Source organism: Lissotriton vulgaris, chromosome 2_2 (genome assembly GCF_964263255.1).
Source record: "Lissotriton vulgaris chromosome 2_2, aLisVul1.2, whole genome shotgun sequence".
Classification (NCBI taxonomy): domain Eukaryota; kingdom Metazoa; phylum Chordata; class Amphibia; order Caudata; family Salamandridae; genus Lissotriton; species Lissotriton vulgaris.
Genome location: NC_141688.1, coordinates 119,488,410 through 119,510,073, shown reverse-complemented (window position 1 = coordinate 119,510,073; position 21,664 = coordinate 119,488,410). Strand labels below are relative to the sequence as shown.

The following is a 21,664-nucleotide window of genomic DNA, read 5'->3' as shown; positions in this document are numbered from 1 at the left end:
GTGTCATATCCACATCTGATGGAGAACTTTGCTGCATCTCTACCATCGGCAACTCCCTGAGAGAGTATGGCTCGGGCCTCCTCAAAGACAATAAGCAGCACTTGTGCAACGGAATCCCATATAGTATGAGAATGACAGCCCATAAGGCACGTGGTGTTTGCCGACCGCAGTGTCAGGCTGATGGAAGAGAACATTCTCTTCCCGAAGGTGCCCAGCCTCTTGGATTCCCTATATGGTGGAGTTGTAGAAAACAAGAAAGGGTGAATGCGGAATAAGGAGGATTGGACCACCAAGCTCTGCAGGATTAGGTGCTGGGTAAGGAAACTGGGATCCCCAGGAGCTGGGCGATAGTGATGATCAATCATCCTATTCACAGGAGCTCCTGTGCAGGGTATGGACCAGGCCCCAAGTAAAGCGTCCATAAGGGCATCAGTAAATGGGAGTAAAGGTTCTGAGGGGGAAACTCCTGGCTGAAGCATCTCTGTCATACCATTAGTTTTGACTGCCACTGAGAACAGGTTAAGGTCCAGGACCTCAGACGCCCTGTGCACCACCATAGCAAAAGAGGCGTTCTCTTCCCTAGCCACAGTAGGAGGGGATACTAGGTCTGTGTAAAGTCAGGTGTGTAACACACAGGCCTCACCCAGGTCCTTATTCCAGTTGTCCTCCTCAACTGGAGAGGATGTCCTCGGTTGAAGTCGGACACAGCATCTGCAGACGCCCATTCAGCTCCATGTCAGAGTCGGATATGATGATGGGGATGGCACCACCTATGGGCATGGGTGGCGCCAGTGGCGTCAGCACTGGAGGGTGAATGGAGGAAGGTCTTGGTCTTGCCCGTGGCTCCGCTCCAGAACCATTGATGGATACTTAGGGCCTGAATGGCACAGAGGGCAAACCAGCCGTCGTGGTTCCAGTAGGTGACCCACCCACGACCATGGGGCCCAAAGGTACTCCAGAGAAACCTGGCAACCTAAAAATAAGGCTCATGGCCTCATAAAACTCCTTTAACTGGGCAGGGGTCCCTTCGGTGACAAGAAAATAAGGGAAGCACAGAGCAAACCCAATTCAGACCTAGCCGACTTGCGGGGCCTGGAGTGTCAGCTCTCCATCGTCACGTCGGATGACTTAAATGGACATAGGGAAGTTGAAGAGCCCTTGGACTTCTTCGACTTCTTGTGGGACTTACCCGACTTTCCTGATTGCTTTGAGTGCGTGAGTAACGTTAGGATTGGCTATGTGAACGGTCCTGGGACCTACCATGCAAACGGAACCTCAAGCGTTGCGGCAGCGAGGTGCTTGAGGGTTCGCTCCCTCATTGCCTTCAGATGCTTGGCACGGCAGTCCTCACACATCTTGGAGTCTTGTCTGGGCTTTAGGCACCACAAACACACCAAGTCGGGGTCTATCAACACATTTGCCATGATAGGCCCCACATGGTTTGAAACCAGGTGGTTTCTTATATTACTTCCTCACATATGGGGAAAAATCTCAGAAAAAGGTCGACAAAAAGTCGGAAAAGGCTAATCAGAAAGTGACTGTAGTGTAGGTCAATCTGGATCAGCGCTATCTGGCGCTGAAAGGAAAGACCTGATGTCAGTATGTTGAGGTGGTGCCTATATAGGTATCATGCATGTCACTTCTGGCACGGGCGACGCAGAACTGAACGATGCCATCTACCGGTGTGCAGGATACTGCTAGAAAAGCTTCCGCAACCAGTCTGAGGATATTCGAAGGTAAGGAATCTGAAGATGGATGTCTCTATCAGATTTATTCTGTAATAAGGTAACCCAGTGTTAGTCTATGGGAGAGAAAGCCTTGCTACAATGAAAAATGACTTTGGGGGGTGTTCACTGTCAGGACATGTAAAACATAAGTACATATGCCCTACTTTTGAAATACCATGCACCCTGCTCAATGAAACTTTACAGCCTTCCTTAGGAGTGAATTATAAGTATTTAAAAGAAAGTTGTAGATCTGACAAAAGGGATTAATTTGCAAGTATAGAAAATCAATCCAAACTAAGAGCTGGCTGCCAAATCCAAAGCTACAAAAGACTTGAAACATGTAATCCCAATTCAGTGTGTCAAATGCCTACTCCAGTTCCAGGAAGAGGCAGACCAAGAGAGGCCATTTTACATGGGCTTCTCTCAAGATTAAGTATAAACAACGAATGTTGAGTGAGGTGTTGCCTCTAGGGATAAACCCATTCTGATGCACTGACTCTAGCAACAGAGGTTATATTCTTTCCACAATTATTTTATTTAGAATTTTGTATTCTGAAGACAGGAGGGATATAGGTCGGTATACGGATAGACTAGATGGGTTTCGGCCAGCTTTGAAAATTGATATCCCTAGGGCCTCTTCAGTAGTAGTCTTTAATTTTTCACCCTTTTTCGTACAGTATGTGTGTGCTGTGTAACATTAGACAAGGGTTTTTAAATTAATTCCTTCCCCAAACAGACTTGCTGCACGAACATGGGTGAAAAAAAATTAAAAACCTACTACCAAATTAGGTGTTATCATGCACTGCATTTACCATGATGCATTGGGGCAAATTGACTGCAGGGGTGTGAGGCGGTGTGCTTCCACCCTGCTTCTGTTTGAAAAGGCTCCCCTGACCTACTGAGCTGAGGAGTTTGTGTTGATGCACCAGTGCATAGTGAGTAGTAGAGAGACCTAAGAAGACTTTCGGCAACATTTTTCAGCACCCCCAAAACGACTGGCTGCTCTCTACTGATGAAGGGGTTAATCCAGAAACCTGTGTCTAGAGTTACACAGCACAGGCTGCACGAACAAGGGTGAAAAATTAAAAACTCCTACTGAAGTAAGGTTTATCATACACTGTATTTACCAAAATGCACTGGGGCAAATTGAAAGCTGTGATGTGAGCTGGTGTGCTCCCACCCTTCTTCTGTTCAAACTGAATTTGCTTAGTTTCATACTCAGTAAGAAGCATGCTCCAAATCAATGTTCACTCCAATTGTTGTCCCAGCACAAAACATTTCGCCATATGTGTCTTGATAGTGAGACTTAGGTGTAAGACTTGAAGCCTGCTGTATTTAATCAAATCAAGCAGTGGCAAATATTATATAATGACACATTAGCAACCACCAATGCAACCATATCCCACAATCACAAATTCAGAGAAACCAACAGTTAATTTGCACCTGGAGTGTAAATGCACTGCGATAACGAGTCTGGAGACTTACATATTGGACGTAATGGGTTTTCATTTTAGTGTGCACAAAGCAATGTGGTTTTAAATGTAATCCTCAAGGAACTTTGCATACATTAGGAAGCAATTACCCAAGAAAACCACAGAGTTTTACAAGAAGATGAAAACTGCAAATGCTCCTAATGAGTACATCACAAAGGAGTAATTAGTCTAGCAAAATGTGTTGCTGGGCCTAGGGTAAAACAAAAACACTTAGTGAATGCCAATAGCCGGAAGTTCTTATTCAGAAGGTAGTCAAGAGGATTTACAGGAATGCTAAATCCACCATTTTACTCTTCGGCGACTAATGCATTTTCTTAATAATTTCTTCCATTGATATGCCAACCCTGGTGAGCAATCTTATCTGTGCTTTTGAAACCAAATGATAATTATTTTTCAGTGTTGCACATGGCACTACTATTGGGCAACACTGGAAGTCTGAATCAAAGAAGGATGACGTACTGATCCTCTGATACGTGGAGGAAGTTGCAAGTCTTTGTTCTGGGGATTCTCCTATGATGGACATTTGCACTCCCATTGTGATGGTAGGGTGGAGATAATTCTGCTGGAGGATTGTCCTCCTATAATTAATATGCACACAAAGGGCTCCACATTTACTCCTCAAATCAGTGGACTGACAATTACAGCCTAAATCTAAATCCGCAACAATGTTTTTGGGGTAATGCTATACATTGCATTGTATATTAAAAAGATGGTGTTTAAAGGTACATGGCCAGTTGTTGTGTTTATTCATACCCTTTGCAGTGGGCTCGGACCAATAGCTAAAAGAGTTCGGGACCCTGATAAAAAATTGTCCTCCGTATTGGACATTGCCTGTGTGCGGTGTAAAGAAACCTTCATCGTGGTCTCTCGAGGCCGGCACGCGCTGGCGGCTCTTTTAAATTGTGGGCGGTCACCATGATGGGCTTCAATTTACCAAAATGCTTGGGGTAGCGGAAGGGACAACACACACCATTGGCCTTTATTTTGACTGACATACATGCCTAAACATACACACATTCACGCACTCCCTCTGGGATAAACACACTCACCTGCAGGCATACATAAAACATACATTTAAAAGCATTTTTTACGTAACTGAGCTATCAGATATGGTCATATTCCCACCTAACGTACTCCATTCTTTATTACACTAATATATTATTCACTGTTTGTGTAATAAAAAAAATTTGATAGAAAACCAAGAAAATAACGCTCCATACGACGTCCCTTAGAACGAGCAGTTCCTGTGTTTCAAGCACTGATTTTGCCACCTATGTTCAATATCATGCTCGACAGGGGAGAATTTCCCCTACGCTGGAAACAGGCTTCCATCCTACCCCTCCTAAAAAAAGACAATTTGGACCCCACAGATTTAAATAACTTCCGTCCTATCGCCAGACTACCCCTCCCAGCCAAAATCATGGAGGGCATACTAAATAGACAGCTTAGTTCCTTCCCGAGATCAGGAGAGAGACTGGACTCTTCACAACATAGATTCAGGGCGGGACACAGCACAGAATCGGCTCTGATCAAATCAGCCGAAGATATAAGAAGGGTGCTGGACATGGGGGGTAGAGCCGCCCTGATCCTGCTGGACTTATCCACGGCCTTCGATACGGTCCACCATAAAATACTGGTGGACCGTCTGAGGGCCAGTGGGATTCGGGGAAAGGCTCTTGACATCCTGCAGGCCTTTCTATTCGGCAGGACACAGTTGGTGGCCTTGGGGGACTTCGAATCCGAGCCATTTGTGCTCCCTTGCGGAATCCACCAGGGGTCTTCCCTGAGCCCGACACTTTTTAATGCTTATGTCTCGACCTTGGCACCAGTGATCAGATCCTTCGGATTCAATCTCACATCCTACGCGGACGACACTCAGATTGTGGTGTCACTGCGTCAGGGAGAATTGGATAGCACAGCAGACAGGTTCAGATGCTGCATGCGGGAGGTGAGCAAGTGGATGTCAGGAAACTGCCTGAAGCTTAATTCGGCTAAAACAGAAGTGCTGCTGTTTGGTTCATGTGAGAACTTCTGGTCCCCTCGCTGGTGGCCAGAAGAAATGGGAGCTCCCCCTTCTCCAGTCTCGAAAGTAAAAAATTTGGGGGTCCTGATGGACGACTCTCTGTCCTTCAGGCCACATATCAACGCACTGTCCTCGGCCACCCATTATGCTCTTAAAACTATACGGAAAGTCCTGCCATTTCTCCCGGTGGAACACAAGAAGACAGTAATGACCGGTCTGGTGATGTCCCGGCTGGACTACTGCAATGGTCTGCTGCTGAATGCCCAGCAGGGACTCTTAAAAAAACTTCAAATCCTGCAGAATGCAGCAGCACACCTGATCACAGGCACCCCCAAATTCACCTCAGTAGCCCGGGACCTTGTAAAACTACACTGGCTGCCTGTTCGGAAAAGAATCGCTTTCAAGTCACTCTGCGTGATTTTTAAGGCTCCGCACGGCCTGGGCCCCCAATGTATGACCCCTCTCTTCCAATGGTACAAACCAGTCCGAGCTTTAAGATATGCCGAACAGGGCCTGGCAGTAGTCCCCAGAGTAAGGAAAGCTCGTTGGGGAGGCAGAAGTCTTTCCCTGGGAGCCGCCAAGGCATGGAACTCGCTGCCTTCCAACCTCAGACAGATCCCTGACTTGCTCACATTCAGAAGGGCCCTTAAAACCTGGCTTTTTTCACACTAACTTTCATTCCCACGCCCGCTAGTGATCATTAAGCGCCAGGACACCTCCGGGTAACAGTGCGCTTTAAAAATGTCCAAAATAAATAAAATAAATATGAGGCTAGGGGTCGCAGAGGTAGTGCCAGGGGGACGTAGGGGAAAGCCAGGGGTTGCAGCTGTGACTCCTGGTGACTCCTAAATGACGTACATGCGGCTACGACCCCTGGCGACCTCTAAATGGCATGCATGGCGGTCACTCAACTTGAAAGCCTCTGGTAAGGACTGTCATGGTGTTAGCGAGGTGACAGATGTGTCTGTCTGTCTAAGCATAGACGCTGTTCTGGTCCAGAAACTATGTGCAGGGCTTATACAGGCAGCACTTCTGTGTGGTGACATCAGTTGCTTTCGAGATTGTCTATGCCCCCTGACGCAGAGACTGAAAAGCAGACAGTGTGCTTATTCCTAGACTTTGGATCTTATTATTGGTTATAGTCCAAACACAGAACAAGGAGGATGGGAGCGTCGGGAGCTATCTGGGGCTAGAGTCTCTACCAAAAAGAGCGTTACCGAAGATAAGTAATTTGTTCTTCTGATAGAGACTTCTAGCTGCTGATTCCTCGTTTTTTGAACAGACAGCAAAGCAATACCTATTCGTAGATGAATCTGTGAATGGACTCAAACCAGAAAGTCCTGCAGGTCCAAGCGGGTTAAATATCCTTCCAGCAAACCTGACTGTCCAGGTAATAATGTTCCAGAGGCTGCTTTTTGGCCAATGTGTAGCAGATCTTAATGGAGATCATGATCTAACAGTAAATGTTTTTCTTCTGTAGTGCTTTGCCTTTTTTGCTCAAGAAAACCCCACAAAGAGCTGATTGTCCGCCTGGTGTTCTTTGGTATGATCAATGTAGAAGTCAAGTACTCTCCCTCCTCCTTAGGGGGCTGAGGCAGAGCATAGAATGCCGGCAGGGTGATGGTTTGGCCAATGTGGAACGGTGTCCTAACTTTGAGCAGGAAGAATGCCCACGTCCACAAAAACCAGTTTGTCTGGGAAAAGAGTGGTGTAAGTCTCAGTGACACAAAGAGCCGAAAGCTCACTCACCAGTCATGTCGAAGTGATGGCAATTAAGAACACACTCTTGATGGTAAGGAGCTGTAGGGGACAACTGTGAAGCGAATCAAACAGAGTGAGTATCAGTTAAGTCAGGATCAAAATTAAGGTCTCATTGGGGCTTGACAAAAGGAGATGGGGGAAACGTGTAACAGCTCTTTTAAAAAATGCATCACAAACGGTGATTTAAACAAAGAAGGCTGATCTGGCAACCGTAAGAAAGGCGAGAGGGTCAAAAGATAACCCTCAACATTCCTCAAAGCAGGGCCTTGCCAGGTAAAACATGGAACAACTAATAAAACATCAGACAGTTTGGCCTGGAGGGGGTCGATCTAGCGAGTTCTGCACCAAACCCCAAATTTGTCACAATGACAGGTGCATACAGTTTTCAGCGTGAGGTACCTGGTGGCTAAGATGACACTAACCACCTCTGGAGGAAGGCCGAAGGTGTTTAGCTGTGACCACTCAATCTTCATGCATGAAGGTGGAAGTTGCAAAGGCTCTGGTGCAGAACCATTCCCTATTGCTGCAACAACATATGCTTAAACCCCAGAGTTCTTAATATCATACTCTCTTTGCCCGATCCGGAGCTAGTAGGATGACTTGGGACTGGTTTGTCCTGATCTTCTTGAGAAGCCTGGGTAAGAGTGATAAAGGTGGAAAGGCATACAGGAGTCCCACCCCCCACTCATGGCAGAATGCATCTCCGAGCAAGATACAGCTTGGAAACTCCAATGCGGAGAAGTGCTGACATTGCACATTCTCAGCGGTGGTAAACACATTGTACCAGGGTTCTCCCATTCGCGGTAGAGACCTCTTAAAACCTCCGGGTGTAGTTGCCATTCGTAATCCCCTAGGCATCAATGGCTGAGCTTATCCACCCTGGCAATCATAGTTCCTGCCATGTAGTTCATCACCAGTAAAATAACTTGGTGGTCCAGCCATTTCCAAAGGTGCAAAGCCTCCTGACACAGGGTCCGTGACATCATTCCCCATTGTTTCTTGCAGTACCACATGGCTGTGGTGTTGTCCATCAGCATATGCACCAACCTCTTCTTGATGGACAGCAGCAGGCTTTCAATGCCAAGCAAATGTCCCCAGTCTCCAGAAGGTTGATATGAAGCCAAGACTCTGACGGAGACCAGAGGTCTCTGATAGCCACCGCCTCCAGATGGCCGCACCATCCCAGAAGCAATGCATCAGTCACCACTGTCAACTCTTTGAATGCGGAAGGAAAAGGAGTCTGCTGCTGACTCAATTGTGGTCGAAGGACCACCACTGCAGATATTTTGCACTCTTATTCATGGTCGGAGAGGTTCCCTTAATGTTCGACCCACTGGGTCTTTCGATTCTACTACAGAGCTTCCATATGCCACCTGGCATGGCCACCCTACAGGAGGCCATCAGTACCAGCAGCCTTAGAGTCAACCTCACTGAAATCCATGACTGAGACTGAGAGATCAGTATCATAGATTGAATGCCCTGGACTCTCCTTCCCTGGAAAAAGGCACCGTGCCCAGAATGGCTCCAATGAAGGTGAGTGTCTGAGAAGGAGTCAGGTGTGACTTTGGCGCGTTGATAGTCAAATCCAAAGAAGACACAGTGTGTGCTGTAGTATGGAGGTGAGGGACAACTGTCTGTGGTGTGCATGCCTTTAACAGCTAGTTGTCGAGGTAGGGGAAGACTGGTACCCTAGACCTCAGAAGATGAGCTACCATCAGTCACCACTGGACAAGTGGAGAAGTGTGGCTCAGTGGTTAGAGGCGGCAGACCCGGAAGCTGGGATCGACCGTGGACCAGGGTTCGATTCCCCGCCTCAGCGGGTCTCGGGCTCAAAATTCCACGGCCTCGACAATTCTCGCTCCGGTGCCTACTCGACTCCCGGGGTCTCACTCTGCAACTCTGGGCAATAGCTTGCTTAATCTCCACTACGGCCCCTAGCGGCGGGATGCCTGGCTTTCACCCTGTGGACACCCTGCCGGGGCCTCTCACAGGGGAATATCAGGACGGGTTCCCTAAGCAAGCGCCAGGATGCCCTTTGGGTGACAGGTTGCGCTATATAAGTACATTTACATTTACATTTACATCACAGCCATCACTTTCGTGAATACCCAAGGGGAACTGTTGAGCCCAAAAGGTAACAGAGTGAACTGGAAATGGTCCTGCCGCACCAAAATCTGCAGGTAGTACTGGTGTGCCGGCAGAATGGCAATATGAAAAAAAAGAATCCTGAAGGTCCAACACCACCATCCAGTCTCCAGGGTACAGGCCAGACAGAACCTGGGCCAATATGAGCATTTTGAGTTTCTTCTATCATAAGAAAGCATTCAGCAGGTGCAGGTCTTAAATTGGCAGAAGGTCTCCATCCTTCGTAAACACCAGAAGGTAGCAGGAAATAGCAATGACACCTTACTTCTGGCACCAACACACCCTCAACTGCCTCTTTGGCCAAAATGGCTTGTACTTCCTACTGCAAAATGGAGAAATAGACCTCCACCAATCGTTATGGGAGGTTGGCAGAGAAGAAATGAATGGTAGAGCATACTACCTACGATCTGCAGGTGCAGGTCCCACCTGTCCAAGGTGATCGTCTGCCAAACCGGGAAAGAATCAACAGATTTTCCCTCCCACCGGGTGGATGTGCTCTGTTAATGGCACACTAAAGATGTTTGGTAGGTGAGTCTGTGCGTGGGTGCCAGGGATGGACTAGTCTGCATGTGGGTGTGAAAGTACTGAGTCCTTTGAGGACAGGCCTCATTCAAAACTGGAAAAGGAGCATTGTAACTGGTGCGGTTGGTGAGGAGGGGCGGAGAGGCCCAGAGAGCAAGTGGTAGCACTATACACCTTAAATCACACCTCAGATCACTTGAGAGCAGTATGAGCCTTGCCTCCAAACAGGCGTGAACCTTGCACAGTGAATGTTTTTTAGGTACAATTTCTCTGAGAGACACGAAGGGAGCTCCAGGTCTGCGCCTGGTGGTCCAGAAAGAAAGGATCTGACGTCCACTTGTGGGAGTGGTGCATATATTGGCCCCACATGTCATTTTTTGGGAAGAACGACATCAGTGGGGAGCTACAAGGTGCCACCTTCCGGCGCACACAGGTACTGCAGAAAAATGTCCGGTTCCAGAGGCACCCTTGAGGAATATTAACAAGCATTTACAATGCAATAGGTCTCGCAGCATTAAAGTTTGAGTTATTGGCCTGTGTATGACAATGCGTTGCATAAAATGTTTAGCAAACTTTGAATTGGTGAGCAGTGTCTGTTTGGACATCCGCATGGTGGCCCCAGACCTTGGGCCCCTTACCTCAACCTAAAGAACAGGTCAAGAACTTGGGTATTTGGATGGACTCAAAACTATCTTTTGAGTATCACACTAGACGTGTCGCCGGTACTTGCTTTGGCATTCTCCGTTGTCTGAGAAAGACACTCGACCTGCTCCCAGTGTCAGCAAGGAGGGCCCTGGTCCATGCCCTGGTGAATTCCAGGCTGGACTACGGGAATGCCTTATATCTGGGAGCTAACGTGAGATGTCTTCAACGTTTGCAAGGTATCCAAAATGCTGCTGCACGCCTAGTGTTAGCACTGCCAAAAAGATCTTCCACCAAAAAGGTATTGAGGACGCTCCACTGGCTTCTAATTAAAGAGCGTGTCCAGTTTAAAATCCTGTGTATAGGCCATCGGATCGCTCACTGTAAGGGCCCGAGTTTCCTGAGGAATTTGCTCACATTGTATAAACCAACTAGGCCCCTCCGGTCGGAGGGCACTGGGCTAATGTGCATCCCGAAGACTTGCAGGGCCAGGATGGGCGGCAGATCCTTCCACCTTCTGGCAGCACGGAGTTGGAACACTCTTCCTCTCAGACTCCGGATGGAGCCGTCCGAAAAAGTTTTCCGCAAGGAACTCAAGACACATCTGTTTCCCAAATATTGAACTGCTCTTTTCAGGCTGTACTAGGGATCTTTCAGGCCACTATTAGCGCGGGGACACACTGACTAGTGTAACCAGGCGCTTTATAAGCTCAGTTAATAATAATAATAATAAAAAGTGAGAGTGTGTGTAAGAGTATGCTGTTCTTGAAAGAAGTGTGGTAGAGAGTGCAGGAATTTAGATGACCTGAGCAATGTGGATGATGCACCTCACGCACGGGGCTGACGCAGTTATTATTCACACAGCTCTGATGATGCACCTTAGGCACGGGCTCACAGCTGTTATTATTCACACAGCTCTGATGATGCACCTCAGGCACGGGCTCACAGCTGTTATTATTCACACAGCTCTGATAATGCACCTCACGCACGGGGCTGACGCAGTTATTATTCAAAAAAGGGGGTGGTGATGCTTAATTCAGACACTCTGTTCATCACCACCCCCTTTTCTGAATCATTTTTGTCCACCATAAGCGTGGAAGTCTATACTCAGATGTGAGTCCCTAGCTCATTGCACCATCAGGATTCAAGCAAGCCAGGCCGCAGACGGCTGAAATGCCAGAAACCGGTCCCCGGTAGCTTGTTTCCTTACCAGTATAAGAATTGGCTTGGTAGTTTGGTCTGCCCTGTTCCCATGATGCACTGGGCCAGGGTCAGACTAATTTGCATATAGCCAAGTTCTGAACTGGGATGGTGCAGTGAGCTAAAAAACGGTGATGGATCAAGCCCTGATCTTTGGACTGGGTAAGAGTGGTCTGCTTAATTCAGACACTCTGTTCATCACCACCCCCTTTTCTGAAGCAGTTATTATTCACACAGCTCTGATGATGCACCTCAGGCACGGGTTCGCAGCTGTTATTATTCACACAGCTCTGATGATGCACCTCACGCACAGGCTCACAGTTGTTATTCACACAGCTCTGATGATGCACCTCACGCACGGGGCTGACGCAGTTATTATTCACACAGCTCTGATGATGCACCTCAGGCACAGGCTCACAGCTGTTATTATTCACACAGCTCTGATGATGCACCTCAGGCATGGGGCTGACGCAGTTATTATTCACACAGCTCTGATGATGCACCTCAGGCACGTGTTCACAGCTGTTATTATTCACACAGCTCTGATGATGCACCTCACGCTCAGGGCTGACGCAGTTATTATTCACACAGCTCTGATGCTGCACCTCAGGCACGGGCTCACAGCTGTTATTATTCACACAGGTCTGATGATGCCCCTCAGGCACAGAGCTGACGCAGTTATTATTCACACAGCTCTGATGATGCACCTCACACACGGGGCTGATGCAGTTATTATTCACACAGCTCTGATGATGCACCTCAGGCACGAGCTCACAGCATATATTATTCACACAGCTCTGATGATGCACCTCAGGCACGGGGCTGATACAGTTATTATTCACACAGCTCTGATGATGCACCTCAGGCACGGGGCTCACAGCTGTTATTATTCACACAGCTCTGATGATGCACCTCACGCACGGGCTCACAGCTGTTATTATTCACACAGCTCTGATGATGCACCTCACGCAGGGGGCTGACGCAGTTATTATTCACACAGGTCTGATGATGCACCTCAGGCACGGGGCTGACACAGTTATTATTCACACAGCTCTGATGATGCACCTCAGGCACGGGGCTCACAGCTGTTATTATTCACACAGCTCTGATGATGCACCTCAGGCACGGGCTCACAGCTGTTATTATTCAAACAGCTCTGATGATGCACATCAGGCACGGGGCTGACAGTGATTATTCACACAGCTCCGATGATGCACCTCAGGCACGGGGCTCACTGCTGTTATTATGCACACAGCTCTGACGATGCACCTCACGCACGGGCTCACAGCTGTTATTATTCACACAGCTTTGATGATGCACCTCAGGCACGGGGCTGACGCAGTTATTATTCACACAGCTCTGATGATGCACCTCAGGCACGTGTTCACAGCTGTTATTATTCACACAGCTCTGATGATGCACCTCACGCTCAGGGCTGACGCAGTTATTATTCACACAGCTCTGATGCTGCACCTCAGGCACGGGCTCACAGCTGTTATTATTCACACAGGTCTGATGATGCCCCTCAGGCACGGAGCTGACGCAGTTATTATTCACACAGCTCTGATGATGCACCTCACACACGGGGCTGATGCAGTTATTATTCACACAGCTCTGATGATGCACCTCAGGCACGAGCTCACAGCATATATTATTCACACAGCTCTGATGATGCACCTCAGGCACGGGGCTGACACAGTTATTATTCACACAGCTCTGATGATGCACCTCAGGCACGGGGCTCACAGCTGTTATTATTCACACAGCTCTGATGATGCACCTCACGCACGGGCTCACAGCTGTTATTATTCACACAGCTCTGATGATGCACCTCACGCACGGGGCTGACGCAGTTATTATTCACACAGCTCTGATGATGCACCTCAGGCACGGGCTCACAGCTGTTATTATTCACACAGCTCTGATGATGCACCTCAGGCACGGGGCTGACGCAGTTATTATTCACACAGCTCTGATGATGCACCTCAGGCACGTGTTCACAGCTGTTATTATTCACACAGCTCTGATGATGCACCTCACGCTCAGGGCTGACGCAGTTATTATTCACACAGCTCTGATGCTGCACCTCAGGCACGGGCTCACAGCTGTTATTATTCACACAGGTCTGATGATGCCCCTCAGGCACGGAGCTGACGCAGTTATTATTCACACAGCTCTGATGATGCACCTCACACACGGGGCTGATGCAGTTATTATTCACACAGCTCTGATGATGCACCTCAGGCACGAGCTCACAGCATATATTATTCACACAGCTCTGATGATGCACCTCAGGCACGGGGCTGACACAGTTATTATTCACACAGCTCTGATGATGCACCTCAGGCACGGGGCTCACAGCTGTTATTATTCACACAGCTCTGATGATGCACCTCACGCACGGGCTCACAGCTGTTATTATTCACACAGCTCTGATGATGCACCTCACGCAGGGGGCTGACGCAGTTATTATTCACACAGGTCTGATGATGCACCTCAGGCACGGGGCTGACACAGTTATTATTCACACAGCTCTGATGATGCACCTCAGGCACGGGGCTCACAGCTGTTATTATTCACACAGCTCTGATGATGCACCTCAGGCACGGGCTCACAGCTGTTATTATTCAAACAGCTCTGATGATGCACATCAGGCACGGGGCTGACAGTGATTATTCACACAGCTCCGATGATGCACCTCAGGCACGGGGCTCGCTGCTGTTATTATGCACACAGCTCTGACGATGCACCTCACGCACGGGCTCACAGCTGTTATTATTCACACAGCTCTGATTATGCACCTCACGCACGGGGCTGACGCAGTTATTATTCACACAGCTTTGATGATGCACCTCACGCATGGGCTCACAGCTGTTATTATTCACACAGCTCTGATGATGCACTTCAGCACGGGGCTCACAGCTGTTATTATTCACACAGCTTTGATGATGCACCTCACGCACGGGCTCACAGCTGTTATTATTCACACATGTGTGTTGACACTGACCCAGCCCACTGGCATTTAAAAAACACCGACCTGTGTACTGTCAAAAAAGTGACCATTTCTCAAGAGCCTTAGGTTCTTCAGGGGCTAGTAAAGATCTTGCCTGAGTCTGACATGGCGCTCACCCATCCGCACCAGGATTCTGAGGCACTGACCTCTCGGGATATATTAAGATAACACGTGGACTTGTTCCATACCAATTGTATTTTAATCAAATATTAATACCACAGACATTTTCACTGAAATCTTCACATAGTGGGTACCAAGTCCTCAACGCTACAATTTCTGAATTAACAATGGATACAACTCTTGGATCTATATTAATAAAATTCAAGGTGATGCCACAGCCCAAATCGGACAGAACCTATTGCAACAAAACAGATTTTCTAATTTAAATGACGGAGTCTGCTAAAAGCTGCCTTGGTGTCAATAATCATAAGTTAGTAAGATGTGTACTTGAAATCAAGAGAAAACGCACCTTGTTTACCATCATCAGCAAACACCGAAAAAATCTGTACAAATGGAATCTTGCAGTGTCGGGTAGGATTTTGACAACTAGTCAAGATAACAGACAGACACCCACCAACCGACCGCTTTTTAATGTGATATTTGGAAGAAGTTATGAACTGGACTTCAGAAGCACTCAGGACGAAGGACGAAACCAAAACCTGCCGTGGGGCGGGACTTCCGTCTTCGGAATGGCCAGAGAAGCAGTGCCGGTGACGCGGGGCTCCCATGCCCGAGGGAGAGCCCCGCGTAGGCTGCAGAAGTCCTGAGTGGCGGTAAGTGGGGCTTAGTTGTAGGGGGAATAGGGGGTGCGCTTGTGTGTGTGTGCGCGTGTGTATGTGTGCGGCGGCGGCGGGGGGCAGGGGTCTCTGTATGTGTGTGCGTGCATGTGTGTAGGTGCGCTCGTGCGTGTGTCTCTGTGTGTGCGCATGCGTGCAGGGGGAGGTGTGGCTGTGTGTTACGGCTTTCCAGGAGACAGGAGCTGGCCAAAGCGAGCGAGTTCTTGTGCGCGTGGCCCGCACAAATCGCCTTCTGGCAGATGAAATGCGCGCGGCCAGCTCCTGTCCCCTGGAAAGCTGTGTCGCTGTCGCTGACTATAGGTCTCTGCGAGACCGCGGTTACGCGAGACCTAAAAATGGGAGGAAACTGCAGCTTAAAGCCTCCATCAGAATAAAATATACCAAAAGACTGCACAAAAACTCAGGTAGTGAAGGGTTAAAGAAGTCCGAATTTTGCTAATGGCAAGCAAGGATCAGGAAAATGCATGTGTAATTGTCAAAATTATAAATGAGGCATTATCTGCCCAAGACAAATGTGCTGTGTGGTATGTCTACTAGGTAGCAGCATCTTTTTAAGAAAACTGAATACATGCCGTAAAATTGAAACCGAAAAAAACTGCATTTGAATAGTTCAGCTAGTTTTTGGTTAATAGGTAGATTTATTAAATAGGATTAGAAGCGAAGTGATTGGTAAAGTTAAAATCGGAGAAGAGAGTAAAAATACCAGAAGCAGCAGTTATTCGGCAACTAAGAGAAGCACTCACTGCAGTTAATGGGGGATGGCCGCCTTCTCTTCCATGAATGCTGTGCTAAGGGTGCCTGTGTTTAATATGCAAGTTGCATAGCCACGTAATTTGCCTAATTGCATTCCTCTCTCTCACCAAGTACTGTAACGTAATTCACTGAAAGGTGCACCAATGTACCAAGACCTGGGCCATGTTAAACAAACCCTCAAATACAAATATAGTTATTTAAATAAATACATGGGTCGAAAGATATATATTTTTTAACTCGAGTCACACGGTTTCGTTAAAAAAACGGCTGATGTAAATATGTAAATCAGCCCGAAAAGGCATCTCTGGAGGTACTCACCGCGGAATGGTCGTGACTCGACAATGTTTTCGGTGGCCTCGTCGTCGGAGTCCCCCCCGCTCGCCACCACATTGAAGCGGTTGCTCTGCTTGTTGAGCGCGTGCGGCACCTGCAGGGCAGCCTCGCGCTCGGCGCTCAGGTCCAGGTCTTGCTGCGCGAGGTGGGCCCTCAGCTGCCTGATCTCAAACTAAGGGGAAAAAAACAACATCATCAACGCCAAGACCGCTCCTAGAATCTTCAAGCCAAAGACATCGACCATTGCATGAGTTTATTCATTAAACGGAGTCTCTATACTTATACATAATGTTGGTTGCTCTCAAGTAATGTATTTTTTGCTAACAGTGGCATAGCTCAAGTCGTCTGATTCCATTATACGGCACAAAATATGATCATAAAGTGTGATTATGAGCCAGTGAAGACAGGTGCGGTACACCATCTTTTCCTACTGCACTTTCTTCTGCATGGAAACTTATCAGCATAGTTATTCCTATGTTTGTTTATATGCAAAACACATCCCTCAGATCTGTACGACTGCAACTGAACATTGCTAATCAGATTCAACTCTCTAAGACCATTTTAAAATGGGCGTTCCTAGTTACTTTCCATGGAGGCAGCGAGAACTTTAACATATTGAAAAAATTGAGATAAGTTCAACTCTTTAGAGCTTTTTAACATAGAAACTCAGGGACTTTTCAACGCGGTGCAGGTACAACCCTTTAAGACCCTGTTCATATAGAATTAGGTATAACATGTCAAGAGATTTTTAATACATTCTCAAAATAGAGAGTGTAAGGAGATATTCAGATGTTTTAAACACAGAGGAAGGTTCCATTGTCAACATGGAAGTAGGTCAACGTTTATAAGACCTTTGGGAAATGCCTACTACCTTGAACACATCTGGTAAGTAAATATTCGAATAAACACATTCTAAATGCAAACATTTGAATACAGAAGCACATTCCATATCCAGGGTCGGATTGGGAACACAATTAGGCCCAGGCACTGAAAGAAAAAGTGGCCCACTTATGTGGAAAATTACCATTAATGAAACATTGCTCAGTATCGGGAGCAATTTTGGGAGAAATCTGTGATAAATTAATCTTTCACAACTCATGGGGTCAATAGCATTGGCCATAGATGCTCCACTAAACATGCCATTATTCCATTGTAGCTCGTCCACAGGTCACTTCACCTTATCTTCAGGCCTGGACATTTCCCATCTTCAGGTGCCAGAATGTGTTAGTCACCTATTGGTCCCTTCGTCTGTGATCCCCACCCCAAAGATCCCTGATCATCCTGTAAGATATCAGGCCATGAGCCAGAGAACCATTTGCATCCTTTGTGTCTGGAGGCTTCTGTTCACCCTCACGGAATCAGGAACATTCCTCTTTTGGCTGTCATTCATTTTTCATTTTAATGATTTTATGTTATATTCTCTTTGCAAATTTTGTAAAGGTTTTAATTAACCATATACAATAAAATATTTTTACTTACTTTACTGGTTGCCACTCAGGAGCCTCTCTGCAAGCGATGTCCTTGGGGATTACGTACAACTTCATAATTGATGACTTTTGTATTGTAGGTAGAGACTTGAATCGAATATGGAAAAGTGGCAAGAATTCTCTTCAAGACTTTCTTACTCTATGTCTCTTTACCCCTTTCTTACTTGCTATGTGCATCTTTCTCATTCTCCCTATCACTTTTTGTCCCCCTCTCTTGTTCTTCCTTTTTCTCTCATACTATACCTTTTTTCCTTCCCTTGGTGTCTTGCATTCTACCTATGTGCTTCACTATGTCTCTCACAGTTACCCTCTCTCTTTTCTTATATTTCCCTCTGTCTACACATTTCACTCTCTCTCCCACTCCTGACAGCCAGTTGGCTTTTTCTCTAATTATTTGTATATCTCTCAGGCCCTTATTCCTCTAGTCATTTTGTTAAGAGCTCATCCACTCCCAGTGCCCTCACTGTCAGAGTGAAAGGCTCAGGTCCAAAGGAGACCCACTACAACCTGTGCCTGCTCAGTTTTCCTGATTGTCCTACTGCACAAGAGACAAAGAGACAGCCAATATCTGTAGTTAGTTATAGCGAGCTCCGATCTTCCCTCTAAAGCTGCAGCAGCCTTTAGGATCAAACGCCAGCGGCCAAGCCGGCCCAGGACATAGTGATTTTATCTATGGCTGGAAAAAACAGCCCACCAGCTGGCCTTTTCCCAGGCCCCTTGGGCAATGCACTATTGCCCGCCCTGCCAATCCGATGCTGTCCATACGCTCTCAGCAGAATCTAGATTTCAAATTCCGTTGGAACGACAAAAGAGAACAAATGAAAGCGCACGGAAGAGGAGGAAATTAACAACGAATCTTGTCTGTTAATATGCAGGAAAGATGTAAATAAAGGAATATTATTACCCGTTCTTAAAAGTCTCTTGCAATGGCTTTACCAGTCCCTGAATTCCCTGTAGGTCCAGTGAAACACTAACTGGAATCAGAGTAAGCCCCCAAGGTGCATGAGAGACTCACACCCCTAGGTACACAACCCAGGACACACAGCCGTGTCATCATCACCACGCACATGTCTGTGCCACCCCGCGTTACAGAGGTGACCACATAATTGCGAGCTGACGACCACCAGGAAAAGACCAGCTTGCTTCTGATGATAACATAATCCCCTTGTGTTTTAATAACATCACTATGGGGTGAATACTTAACACATGTAGGATGTAAGAGGAATTAGACACATACATGTCTCTGGCCTCTGGCCCTCCGAATGGATTTAAACACGTGTGGACCTGTTGTAGTCTGATCTATCCTTATAAATGCAGAAAGACGCACCCAGAGCCCCCCATAGGGACTAAACATGAGACACCACAGCAAGCATGCCTGGTGCTCGTAGGGTTAGATACATCTCACATCAAACACACTTTTGTTGGGCATTTTCTGCTGTTTGTTACTGAACTTCCACAGTTCTTCTTGAGTACTGGAGGAATGAGCCTCAAAGAAGGAACACATAAAACCATTTGAAAAGTTGTTTGACACATCCTCACCTGGTTTCCTTTCATTTGAGATCTATTCTGCTTCACAGAGCACAACTGTCGGATATTTTGAGAGAGGGATGCTAACTTGAATAAGTTTTTCTTGTCAATGCCTTTAACACGTGACATGGTGGGTGTGGACAATTAGGACTTACATGTTAGCATACCTGAGTCCAATGACATTCCTCCTGTCCGGTTCGCTTCCCTTTCCATGCTCTGTCAGGATTCAATGTTATCATTTCATACAACTCACCCTGATGCTCACAGTCTTCACACACCCAACATGCACACCCTGTACTCAGCTGAACCTCAAGTATGGCAGGTTCTGGTTTGGGGGGAGGGGGGAGTGACTGCAGTGAGATGAGACTTCATGAGTACGACAACCGAGGTTACTAGGTATAATTATTCTCCTTTCTTAATTTTAGGTACATCCCACCTCTGTCTAATTCTCAAACTTTTGGAAAGTGTGGAGAGCCCAGCTTCAATGAAGCCTGAATAGAGCCATGATGTGAAGCACCTCCTGGCAGCAGATATCAACCTTTAGATTTAGGTTGCAAGGCAAGAGGACAGGTGGGTAGATGGGCGTGATTACTATACGCTGTTCCAACTACAATGAACAACATTTACTGAAGATTTCCTGCACTGGAATCGGACAGTGTAAGTAGTTCTGGGGATCACACGCTCCTGGCCTAATCTGGAGCCACTAGGATGACTTTGACCAGATCGGTCAATCTTGGTCTTTTCCAGCCAGAATGCATCTCCTAACAAGTGTTCTTACAGTAACTTTAACGTGCAAAACATTCAACATTGCACATTTTCGATGGTGCAAAAAGATTTAGCCAGGGTTGTTCACACTATTTGAAAATGCTGCATGCCACCTCAGGATGTAGAGTTCATTAATACCTTCCAGATGCTGCTGCTCAATTTGCCTGCTATGGCACTAATGGACCCATCCAAGTAGTTCACAATCCGCGAAATGCCCTGGTGCTCCGATCAACTCCAGAGGCATAGCCAGGGCCATACTGGGAAAAAAAACTAGCCCTGGCATTTCAGCTGGACCGGCCCCGGGTGCGGGAGGGGGGTCGGATTGCTAATGAGAAGCACTGCTGTCGCTGTTGTTACAGGGGCTGATATTGCAGCACTGCTGCAAATCTGCCCCCCTGTAACAAAAGCACCCCGCACCGTCCCAGCCGACCGGGAAAATGCCCGGTGCCTGCTACGGCCAGTCTGGCCCTGGGCATAGCACCCTCCATTACAGGATCCAGAATCCCGAATGGCTCAGTTTGTTGCTATACTACATGGCAGTAGAGTTGTCTCTGACAACCTGCATCAGCCTTCCCTTGATGGATGGCAGGAAAGGCATTAGTAACCAAGAAATTAGACTACAACTCCAACAGACTGATGTGGAGCTGAGCTTCTGTTGGATACCAAAGCCCTCTTATTTCCACACCCCCCAGGTGGCCTCCCCAGCCCAACAGGGACATGTCAATCAGTATTCAGCACTAGATAAGGAAGGGAGAAGGGCCTGCCACTGGACCAATTTCGTTTGAGCAGCCACCACTGCAGATTGTGAGCCATCTACGAATCTAGATGACATCCTTGATGCTGGGTCCACTGAAACTTCAGATTCCATTGCAGAACCTGCATATGCCATTTGGCATAACTGGATGCAGGAGAATAATAGGCCAAGATGTTTCAGAACTACTTTCATTATGTACCTGGAATGAGGCTGAAACATCAGGGCCGAATGGCCTGGACGTGTTGTGGCAGAGGGAAGGCCCGGAATTTGACTACGTTCCAATGAATGGAAATCTCGGCAAAATGATTTGGCTCGTAGACACGACAGTGAACACCAACGATATCAGGAGGTTTGCATTCGTCTAGATCTGTGGCTGACTGTGGCGAGCCTGCCTTTAACCTTCACTAACCACAGAAAATGGACTATAACCATGGCCATCATTTTTATGGGCACCAAGGGTCTCTCATGAGGCCCAATCAGAGCACAGTACAATGCTCCTGGCCTACACTGAAATCAGGTAATGTCTGTGGGACTGCAGGTCGGGTATTTAAAAATATGGGTCCTACAGGTCAAAGGACTTCATCCAGTGGCTGGGGCCCGCAACAGACAGGATTTGGGCCAGCAACAGCATTTTGAACTTGCACTTCCGTAAGAAGGTATTCATAAATCCAAAATAGGACAGAGACTCCTGTCCTTTTTTTGGACAAGAAAATAACAAGCGT

General features: G+C 47.2%; 1 protein-coding gene across 3 annotated transcripts in view; it reads right to left on the bottom strand.

The window, feature by feature from the left end:
* The window catches only part of TMEM266 (transmembrane protein 266), a 766,234-nt gene that overhangs the window by 133,584 nt on the left and 610,986 nt on the right, over window positions 1-21,664 (bottom strand). For all 3 annotated transcript variants that reach the window (XM_086959421.1, XM_086959422.1, XM_086959423.1), the window contains one exon: window positions 16,395-16,581. In XM_086959421.1, coding sequence (XP_086815547.1) covers window positions 16,395-16,581 — 187 coding nt within the window. The remainder of the gene's footprint in view (window positions 1-16,394; window positions 16,582-21,664) is intronic.